Source organism: Pan troglodytes, chromosome 21, assembly GCF_028858775.2.
Source record: "Pan troglodytes isolate AG18354 chromosome 21, NHGRI_mPanTro3-v2.0_pri, whole genome shotgun sequence".
NCBI classification, from domain to species: Eukaryota; Metazoa; Chordata; class Mammalia; order Primates; family Hominidae; genus Pan; species Pan troglodytes.
The window spans coordinates 62,648,376-62,659,824 of record NC_072419.2 but is presented as its reverse complement, the minus strand read 5'-3'; the positions used below and the strand labels follow the sequence as shown (position 1 = coordinate 62,659,824).

The following is an 11,449-nucleotide window of genomic DNA, read 5'->3' as shown; positions in this document are numbered from 1 at the left end:
TTCATTATATATAGTGTTTATATATTTGTCATATCTTTGTCATCTGTCCATCGACTAAAGATACGGTGAAAGTAACCGTGATGAAGGAAAAGTAGAAGTGTTGAACTTAGAGCTAGTAGAGAAATCTGCTTGCATGGCCAATGCTCAGTGCAAGAAACTGGACAGCAGGTATGTCAGGATATGTCATAACAAAGTGGCCAATATAGAGAAACTTAAAAACATGACTCAGTAAAACTGCAGTTGCCAGCCCCCTTGGGACAAAGGAGCTTCTGGTTCTCATAGTCTTGAGCTGAACTGACTTTGACTTTCCCAAATAGTTCATGTGCCACCCTCCCAAGCTACAGTTATTACCACGTGACTGACTTTCCCAGTGACACCAGTGAGACTTGGGACGTTTCCCCAGACAATCCCACACAAGCAAAGAAAAAGCTCATTGTAGTAGCACATTAATACACTGGTCACAGTGCCACTTCATCATCAGCAACAACCATGGCTTACCAGAAGGAATATAAAAAAGTTCATAAACTATAAAGATGTTTCACAGAATTTAAGCTGCTCACTTTGTCAGATAAATTAGAGAAACAATGGCTTTCATTTTTAAAATAGATCAGTTTTATTCTGCTAGTTCCATAAAAACAATGTAAACACAGGCGTTCTGTACATCTTGCTGGTGAATTCACATAATGCTTAGTTCCCTGATCTTTGACCTCCTTGTCTTCTCCGGTTATTTTCTGTTTGGACCCCTGGCCACAGGAGTGGAGTGGGGTTGGGGCTTAGGAGAGAGCAATGTGGCTTTTTGGTATGATTTGTTTTATTGCTTGCCCTCTCAGCACACTCCTGTTACTCCTAACAAAGTTTGAGATTTAAGCCCTTAAACCTGTAGGTTTCACCATCAGTTTTTCTTTTTTTTTTTTGCATAGGCATTACTAGGGACATAAATGGGAGACTGGCATAGAAAGTGGTGAGGAGCCGAAGCCAAGGAATTGCTTTAAACACAAGATGAAAATACTCTGTTCTGTCCAAAGCATCACCTAATGGTGTGAGGCATCTCACTTAGCTGTGGAGAAGTCCCTGGAATTAGATCTCAGAAAGACAGCTTTAAGACAGTAAAACCTTTTGGCAATGGGCTAATTGCCTTAAGAGTTCTACTTGAAAGACCTTGCAGGTGGAGAAATTGTCCTACAAAGATTCTTGGATATGTTAGTGGAGATAACTGACATGGGTAGCTGTGGGCCAACCAGGAACTGTCAACAACCCGATCTCTGCAAAACCAGGATGGCCAGTTAATAGTTTCTTCAGTTCTCTGATGGTCACAAATGTAATTTTATTTTATTTAGCCTTGTGGAGGTTCTGCAACAAATGTAATTTTAAAGGAATTGGGAGCCAGAAAGATAAATGCAACTCCTTCAACTACGTGACAGGGCAGACTGGTGAATCTGGGTTCCCAGAGTGTGGAGCAAGTGCCCTGCATCAGAGAATGGCCCAGGGGGAACGTGCATGATGCCGAACCCCGCAGGACAGAATTACTTCAGTCGCCTGCTCCTGACTACCATAAGGACGAAGCCTCAGTGTCTCAGTTTGGATCTACACTGGGATTTCTTTCTTTTGGAGACAGTGTCTCCCTCTGTCGCCCAGGCTGGAGTGCAGTGGTGTGATCTTGGCTCACTGCAACCTCCACCTCCTGGGTTCAAGCAATGCTGCCTCAGCCTCCCCAGTAGCTGGGACTACAGGCGTGTGCCACCACACCCGGCTAATTTTTGTATTTGTAGTAGAGACGGGGTTTCATCATGTTGGCCAGGCTGGTCTCGAACTCCTGGCCTCAAGTGACACGCCTGCCTCAACCTCCCAAAGTGCTGGGATTACAGGCGTGAGCCACCGCACCTGGCCTCTATGCTTGAATTTCTACTCTTAGCTAATCTCTCTAACACACATGCCCTTCATTGGGTAAAGCTGGCTCAGCAGACTAATTACAGCTGTCATGTAATACAAGCCTCTCCCTGGCTTGTATTATCTCATGGATGCCTTCTATTTGTGACAAGTGCTATGAATATTCCTTTTTAAGAAGTGATACAAAATCTTTTTTTTTCTTGAACAGGATTTTTAACTCAATGAGACAGTGTAAACATCATGACAATTCTGGAATGTCTGAAGTTTGAGATAGAAGATTGTCTAAGAAAAGCTAAGATTGTCTTAGCTGTTTGTGGTATCCGAATTCCTCTGGAACATGGGCATCAGGAACCAAGCGATGCCACTGCTACTGGGCAGGGTTTTTATATTTTACCTAAACAGAGACAAATGACGCTGACCTACCTTAATGAAATTTCAGAAAAACCATCTGGAATCAGCCCCATCATGTCCAGATTGGAAGGTATTTGGGGATCAATGAAACATACCAGAAATACTTTTCTTCCCCCAAACCAAATGTAATGAATGTCAAAAGTATTGATGCTAATTTAGATTGTGATTACATATTAAGTTTTGCTTCATTAATTGTAGCACTGGCAGCTGTTTTTTGAACGCTGCATATTAAACTGTAGGCAGCTGACAACAAATATCAGCGGAAGGGGATATTTAAAAGCCAGTTAAATTAATCATTGCTTTTTAGGAAACTGAGCCAAGATTAACCCCCTGGAGCTTTTACCGACAGACCCTCGCCAAAATCTCCCACAAGGAACATTTGTAGGCTATTTTGTTTTGAGATGTTAACCCGTCTCCGATGCCTTGCTGACATTTTAGATTATATATACAAGCCCTATAATGAATAGCATTCACAAAATTTATGAGGCAAAAAATTAAAATTGTTCAAAAGCCTGATTTTTGCTGGCAAAGTTTATCCATGAGAACATAGCAATTAGCCCCCTACCTCTCCAAAAGAAACCCTACAACCCTAAAACCCTAAAACCAATCCAAATTGTGTAATTTAGAAGAAATCGGTTTTCAGTGTGTACGACTGAAGAGTTCATTAAGGTTTTGCAGCTGGAGGTTTAAAAAATCCCACTTTTCGAAAATATCTGACAATCAAGGGCACAGAGACTAGCGTAATGCTGATTCTCACTGGCGCAAACAGCTTGTGGATTGCATAGGCCACCACGAAGGTACTTGTGCCTGCTGCCATTTTTGACTGTACCAGGGACTCTTTAAATCCAAGTTTCAGCAGGATTGCAGACATGTCCACACCACTAGGGGGGAAGAAGCAAAGAAAACAATTATTACAGCAAGGGATTAAACGAAGAAATTGATTTGGCTATAAGATTTACAGTATTTTAAAAAATGTAATGAAGTAGCTGAATGAATAAAAGTCTTAGTGGCCAGGTGCAGTGGCTCACGCCTGTAATCCTAGCACTTTGGGAGGCCGAGGTGGGAGGATTGCTTGAGCTCAGGAGTTCAAGACCAGCCTGGGCAGCATAGCAACACTCTTGTCTCAACACAACAAAAAAACATACAATTGGCCTGACGCGGGGGCTCACACCTGTAATCTCAGCACTTTGGGAGGCCGAGGGGGCGGATCACTAGGTCAAGAGATTGAGACCATCCTGACCAACAGGGTGAAACCCTGGCTCTACTAAAAAGACAAAAATTAGCCAGGCTTGGTGGCATGCGACTGTAGTCCCAGTTACTCGGGAGGCTGAGGCAGGAGAACCACTTGAACCCGGGAGGCAGAGCTTGCAGTGAGCCGAGATCACGCCACTGCACTCCAGTCTGGCAACAGAGCGAGAGTCCGTCCCCCAAAACAAACAAACAAAAAAATCAGCTGGGTGCAGTGGTGCATGCCTGTAGTGTCAGCTACTTGGGAGGCTGAGGTGGGAGGATCACTTGAGCCCAGGGAGGTCGAGACTGCAGTGAGCTGTGATCGTGCCACTGCACTCCAGCCTGGGCAGCAGAGTGAGACCCTCTCTTAAAAAAAAAGTCTTAGCAAACACGTTCTTATTCACATAGAATCTTACATGACAGTAAAAAACAAATATTAATTACTGTCAAAAATCTTACCTTGACACAACCATGTAAAATATGCCCAAGGAGATTAATGAGATTCCAATGTGCAATGACACGCCAACAGTGCCATACTCTTGAAAAATCTTTTTCAGTTGCTGTGACTTGCTTTGCTTTTTCTCCTCTGTGCAGCTGACGCTGCTGCCTGTTGTCCCCGTGGCCTGGCTGGGGTCCTGTGTATGCATCAGAGAAGAGGAGGTGCTTTAGGGCAGGCACGGGCAGTCATTACCGGCTCCTACACACGCATGCAATGTTATACTCTTTCCTGCTGGATGAGAGATCAGTTACCCCTTTCCTTTTTCTTTTGAGACAGAGTCTCACTCTGTCGTCCAGGCTGGAGTGCAGTGGCATGATTGTGGCTCATTGCAACCTCTGCCTCCCTGGTTCAAAGGATTCTTTTGCCTCAGCCTCCCAAGTAGCTGGGATTACAGGTGTGTGCCACCACACCCAGCTCATTTTTTGTATTTTTAGTAGAGATGGGGTTTCACTGTGTTAGCCAGGTTGGTCTTGATCTCCTGACCTGGTGATCCACCCGCCTTGGCCTCCCAAAGTGCTAGGATAGCAGGCGTGGATCAGTTACCCCTTTCTTACTCAGTGAGCCGAGTTCGAGCCAACTTAGTCACTAAGTGCAATGCAAGCCTGGAACTAGGTGTGGCCGGCAGAATGATGGCTCCCAAGATGTCCCAATCCCAGGATCTGTGAATATGTCACCTTACATGGCAGAAGAACTTTGCAGATGTGATTAAGGGTCTTGAGATAGGGAGATGATCCCGGATTACCTGGGCTACATTATTACCAACGTCATCACAAGGGTCCTTATAAGTGAAGAGAGGGAGGCAGGAAACTCAGTGTCGGGGAGGGGGTTGTGAGGACAGAAGCAGAGTGAGAGGGCTGAAGATGCGGTGCTACTGGCTTATGGAGGCAAGGGCCGTGAGCCAAGGAATGCAAGCGGCTTTAAGCTGGAAAAGGCAGGACATGGATTCGAGCCTCTAGAAGGACCCATCTCTGCTGAGACCTTGACTTTAGTGCATTAAGACCCATTTTGGACTTCTGACCTCTAGAAGTGTAAGATAATAAATGTGGATTGTTTTAAACCACCAGGTATGTGCTCATCTGTTACAGCAGCAATAGTAACTAAAACACCAGGGCTCACAAGCTTGGGGACAATGATCCTCTATCAAGCATTTTCTCTGAGCCAGGTGGTCCTCCAACCCTTTCTCCTTCCATCCTCATGCCAACCTTCAGAGGTAGATACTACTGCTTTTCCCACTTTGCAAAGGAGCAACACAGGCTTGGTGAGGTGAGGTCATTGGCCTGACGTCACCAAGATTAGAACCCAGGCCCTCCAAGGCCACGGCCTGAGCACGTGACAACCATGTTATATGCCATCAAAAAAGGACGGTGCGCACAAAATTAATGCAGCAAAAGCGATGGCAGATTTACTCCTAGAATCAAGATTTACACCTGACATCTGAAACACACAAAGTGGGGGCGATTTTGGCACAGTGCCCTACCAGGACTTGTACAGAAATCATGGATTGCATGGGACCTCTGCTAACAGTTACTGAGCACCTACCAAGCCTGGAATGTGTGGGAGAAACAAAAATACCAACCTCACCCACATTAGGGGAGGGAAAAAAACCACTTCTCAATAACAGAGCACTTTAATCAAAAGACTTCTCTAAGGACAGTCCTGGGGCTTGTCCCGGCAGGTGATGCGCACCTGGCTGGAGGTCAGCTCTTGTTATGGGCTCTGCAGCTGGCCCACTTTTACCCTGTTATTTTTAGAGGCATAAGATTTTTTAGAACATTTGAGGAAAACCCTCAGTGTCCCGATGACAGGTCCCTTCTGCTGAGCCAGGAGCTGAGCTTCCACTTCAAAGGCGTCATTTCATAAATCCCTCACTGCCTCATGACCCAGGAACCTTTGTCGCTCCTGTTTTGACAGATGGATGACTGAGGCTCAGGAGGGAGGGACGGCTAACTGGCAGCATGGACTGGTGACTGGGCTGGTGACCACCAGGCCTCAGCCTCTGTGGTACTCAGCAGGCTCCCCTTTCCTGTCCTGCCAGAATGACCATTCTTAAAGGAAGACACTTTTCCAGAACGTCCAGGCTCTGGAGGGGAGGAGGGAAGATGTCATCAGCCCCCCTTTCTTTGGCCAGCACATGTGACCTCCCGTTTCCTTGAAGCCTTCTGACTAGTCCTGCCAGCCCCGGCCAGGATGGCTGTGGAGGGCATCGGTTCTCCCTGATAAACAAGCCCCACCCACCTCCAGCTGCTGAGGGAGGCTGCAGAGGGGACAGCAGCCAGGTGGTGGGGACTGATAGGAGGCCACCTACAGCCCCTCGCAGGGCCAAACACCCATGCCCTTGACACCTGGCCCCATTCTGTCCAATCACTGGACCGAGTGCAGCTGTCTCTGCGAGGGCCCTCTTCTTTATAGTCTTTATTTTGGCAAAAGGACTTTTGGCCAAAAAATAAAAATAAAAAGGCAGCCAGGATTCCAGCTATAGAACTGAGCAGAATCTACTGCAAGACTGTGGTAGGGCCAAGACATTCAGACACAGGGACAATCTCGGGTTAGCTGGCACCACGGTTGGCTTCTGACATTCTAGAGAACACCCAGTTACTGGACAATTTTATTCCTTTTGTTTTGATAAAAACACCCATCTATAAGCACTGTGAGCCATGCATTTTTCTTCCTAACCTTTGGGGAGACTAAAGAAGCTGAAATAAAAGAATTTACGAGGGCGTGACTTGCAGGCAATGGAAAATTTTTAGATATTCATTTCTTCGTGAAACATTGCCGTAAGTACCCGGGATGTGTTGGGCACTGTCCTGAATGCACAGGACGGCGTGACACATCTTCTGTCTGTACTCAGCATGCATGCACATGTGTGTGAGTGTGTGTGTGTGAGACAGTGTGTGTGTGAGACAGTGTGTGTGTGAGATGCCCCTTCTGCCTCTCCCCAGCATTTTTTAAAGTACAAAAACCTGTAATAGAGAAGGGGTAGGAAGGTTTAAAGAATGAGCCAAGGACCTTGCCAAGCCGATCACAGTGTTTGGAGTGACACCTGTTTTCTTCCACTTGATAAATCATATTAATAATAAACACTATATTGTGTATATTTTGTACTAGGCACTGTTCTGAGTACTTTGAAAATATTGGCTGGGCATGGTGACTCATGCTTGTAATCCTAACACTTTGGGAAGCTGAGGTGTAGGAGGATTGCCTGAGGCCAGAAGTTCAAGACCAAGCTGGCCAACATATCTTTTATTTTATTATTTTATATTTTTGAGACAGATTCGTGCTCTGTCGCCCAGGCTGGAGTGGAGTGATACGACCTTGGCTCACTGCAGCCTCCGCCTCCCGGGTTCAAGCGATTCTCCTGCCTCAGCCTCCCGAGAAGCTGGGACTACAGGCACGTGCCACCATGCCCGGCTAATATTTGTATTTTTAGTAGAGACGGGGCTTCATTATGTTAGCCAGGCTGGTCTTGAGCTCCTGACGTCAGGTGATCCACCCACCTTGGCCTCCCAAAGTGCTGGGATTACAGGCGTGAGCCACCGCGCCCGGCCTCGTCTCTAATTTTAAAAAAAAGGAAATATTAATGCATATAATCCTCACAACCACCTTGACTACTGTCAACCCCACTTAACAGAAGAGGATCTGAGAAGCCCAGAGAGGTTGAGTAACTTACCGAGGATCACACAGGGATTACTGTCAGAGCTGGGATCCAAACTCGCTGAGTCTGGGTCCAGGGCCTTTGCTCTGAACAACCATGCTATGTTACTCCTCGTGTATTCATGAGTGTCTCCTCTGTGCCAGGCACTGTTCTCAGTGTAGGGGACAGAGCAATGGAAAAAACTGACAAAACCCCACCCTCGATGAGCTTATGGTCTTATGGGAAGGCAGGGACAATAAACAGAAGAGTAAAATACCAGGGCTGCTACCTGTGACAAGTGCCATAGAGAAACACCAGTGGGGCGGGAGACAGGGAGTAGGAGGAATGTTAAATAAGGCCATCAGGGAAGGTCTCCCTGAAAAGGTGCCACTGGAACCAGAACTGACGGAGACAAAAGGACACTGGGGCTCTGGGGGAGCAAGTCATCTGCCTGAGCTCCCCCTATGTCCCTGGAAGGAATTAAGTGGCACAGGCAGGCGGGGCTGCTAGGCGGTTTACAGGACATGAAATCATGTTAAGACAAAAAGGCAGGTCTCTTCTGTGGCTTTCCCTACCCCTCTTACAGTGACCCCCTGCCAAGGCAGCGTGGGTGGGCCTCTTTGGCTCTTAATTAAACACCTGGCAAATTTGGAGATCCCAGCTGGGCAGCACACTCCTACCTCCCCGACGAGGGCGGGCGGCCAGAACAGACAGGGGAGGTTCTGGGCTCTGGCCAAGCCCAGACCCTCCCTGCACTGCTCCCAGGCCCTGCTGGGGACGCGTTTTCTCAGGCAGATGAGTTATCTTTTGTCCTAATCTCCTTTGAGGTTCTGATCCCACTTGGGATTCTGCCGATTTTACCACGGTGCAGAAGAAACAAGGACAGCTCACGGGGCCCTGGGGCCTTGTGACTGTATATATTTACTGCAATTATAGCCATTTCTAACCTTAATTTAGGACACACCAGATGCCAGGTATGAACATATCTCATTTTACATTCATATTCTATGAAGTCTGAATTATTAACGTCCCATTTTACAGATGAGGGGCCTGAGATAGAGAGAAGGGAATTTGATCAAAGTCAACAACAAGTGAGTAGAGAGAGGAATCCAGGGAGTCTGAGGCCAACTCTTTGCCACTGTATACACACACACCACTCCAGTGCCAGGGCCTGAGCTGGGGACAAGGTCAATGTGGCTGACAGACAGGCAGGACAAGAGGCCATTCCAGATGAGTGCAGAGAAGACCCACAGCCATGGGGTGGAAGCAGGCCCAGTGGAGGCATCCGAGACCTCACAGGTCATTAGAGAGGGCTTCCCGGAGGAAGGAACAGCTGGGCTGGGCCCTGAAGAATCATCAGGAGGCGGCACGGTGTGTGCAGAAGGTGCCACTCTGGAGAGGATCCCCAAGACCTGTGTGCCACCTGTCGGACTGGAGAAGGCAAGGAAGGAAGTTGATCTGGGCAGGAGGCATGGTGAAAGCTTGGGTCCAATCCCCATCTGCTCCTTACTGAAAAGCTAGGGAACGGTCAGGAGATGCTCGCTGGGCCGGCGGCACTGCGCTGAGGCCTGCACCAGCTCATGGAGTTGTCTCCCAAACTCTTGCTGGGAAGGTGCTATTTTTGGCCCTCTAAAAGGTCAGAAAACAAGCTCAAAAGCCTTCAGGACTCGGTCTGAGGTCACCGGGCGATGAATGGAGGGGCCGTGTCTGCACCCAGGCAAACAAAGAGGCTCCAGACTGGGAGGCCGGATGCGCTCCGGGCTGGACGCCCGGCTCCGCGTGTCTGGGCTTGCCATTCCTGGACCGCCAGACCTCATCATTTACTACTATTTTTATTTAAAAAGACTCACTTGGAAGAAAGTGATAGATTTCTTGAAAGGAAAGCTGGTATGACTGCTCTGAAGGAAAACCAGTTTTCACTTAGCACCAATGGAAAGTGACGGAAATGAAACATAACAAACAGCACTGTGGGTTTCTTGCCCGCGGCTTCCCTGAGGACGCCTGCTCTTCCACTTAGAAGAAAAGGGAGGAGCAGCGAGCGTCGGGAGGTGTTCAAAACACAGCGAGACCCGGCCAGAAGGCCTGGACAACAACTCCGCAGGCAACGTGTGGAAGTTCAGACCAAGTCAGTCGGCTGCGCCCCAGCCTGGCTGAGGCTCTGCAGACCCGGGGCTCGGCCGAAGACTGCGCAACCTTGGGCAGAGCGCCACACCTTCCCGAGCCTCAGTTTCTCTGGCTGTCAACTAGGAGGATCGTTTCCTTGGCTTGCAGGGATTTGGGGTTTCGGGGACCCTGGAAGAGCTCGGTCCCGGGCAGCTACAAGTGCAAAGGCATCCTTGGCGGAGGCGGCCGGACCCCGGCGCGGCCCTGCGGACGTCTGCGGACGTCTGCGGACGTCTGCGGACCTGGACACCGCCCAGGATCAGGGTCGGGGTGGGGTGCTTACCTGGTGGCCGCGGCAGTCCCCGCGCGCCGTGCGGAGCAGCCGGGCGTCTGGCCTGGGCGGGAGCAGGGCCAGGGTCAGGGGCGGCGGGGCGCAGGGGGCGGTGGCGCCCAGGAGCCAGGTGGCGCGAGGCCGGACCCGGGCGCCCACCCTGCCTGCCGGGCCCAGCAACGCCAGCAACGCGGCCATGGTGCGCAGCTAGGCGCAGCACCCGCGCCGCTGACCCGGGAGGCGGGCGGAGGCCGGGGAGAGTGGGCGGAGCTGACCCGGCGAGGGCCCTCCCCGGCCCCGCCCGCCAGGGGCGCCGCCGCGCGCGCGCTGGGCGGGGCTGAGGAGGCGTGTGCACATCCCCTTGGCTCACCCACTAGCTCCGCTCCTCGGGAGCCGGAGTCCAGGGCTGGTGGGCGGGGCTGAAGGAGCGCGCCCCGCCTCCTCTTCGCTCACCAGCCCCGCCCCTTTGGGGGTGGGTGCAGGTCTTTGCAGGGTCTTGGGCTTTCTAACCGCGGTGTGTAGTTGGCGGGTTTCCTTATCCTGCGGGCACAAAGGTGGGCGTAGGGCCGTGGCTTATGAGCTTTTCTCCCTGCAGAAATGGGTGAAACCTGAAAAAAAATTATAGATATCTTTACGTGTTAGCTCCAAAGAAGAAAATAAATATGAGAATTGACATTAGTACGTGTTTTATAAAAAGTCCTCTAAATGACCCTCATAGATTGTTGGCGTGAATGTAAAGCGAAAGACGGTGTGGCAGTTTCTTGAAAAGTTAAACATACACTAACCATATAACCCAGCAGCTCCACTCCTCGGTAGCTTCTCAAGAGAAACAAAGCCTCGACACTCAAAGACTGAAATGTGAAGACACCAATGTTTGTAGAGATCTTATAAATATTAGTCAACAATTAGGAATGTCCATAAACTGGGACGTACTGTGGCACAAGTCTTCAATGGAACGCTATGCAACAATTAAAGGGAACAGACTACTGATACATGCACAACATAAACAAATCTCAAAGCTCTTATGCCAATTGAAAAAATCTAGGCACAAAAGTCACACACTGGAGGATTCCAGGTACATGAAGTGCCCAGAATAGGCAAAATCATAGAGACCTAAAACAGATCCGTGGTGGCCTAGGGCTGGGAGTGGGAAATGAGATTGACTGCCAAGGAGTGGGAGGAACGTCTTGGGGTGAGGGAAGGATCCTAAACCCAGATTGTAGGGATGGTGACAGCTGTGTAACTAAAACTCGTGGGACTGTACACTTAACATGGATGAATTTTATGCTATGTAAATTATACTTCAATAAAGATGTTCTGGCTGGGTGGAATGGCTCATGCCTATAATCCAAGCACG

At 49.1% G+C, this 11,449-nt stretch overlaps 1 protein-coding gene across 1 annotated transcript; it reads right to left on the bottom strand.

The window, feature by feature from the left end:
• Nucleotides 1-589: 589 nt before the first annotated feature.
• Nucleotides 590-10,359, bottom strand: FAM210B (family with sequence similarity 210 member B). The gene is made up of 3 exons (XM_525363.7): nt 10,105-10,359; nt 3,988-4,163; nt 590-3,179 (listed from the first exon to the last, which is right to left on the bottom strand). Exons 1-3 carry the CDS (start codon nt 10,288-10,290, stop codon nt 2,963-2,965), a joined length of 579 nt encoding a protein of 192 aa, XP_525363.3. The 5' UTR covers nt 10,291-10,359; the 3' UTR covers nt 590-2,962.
• Between the last annotated feature and the right edge of the window lie 1,090 nt (nt 10,360-11,449).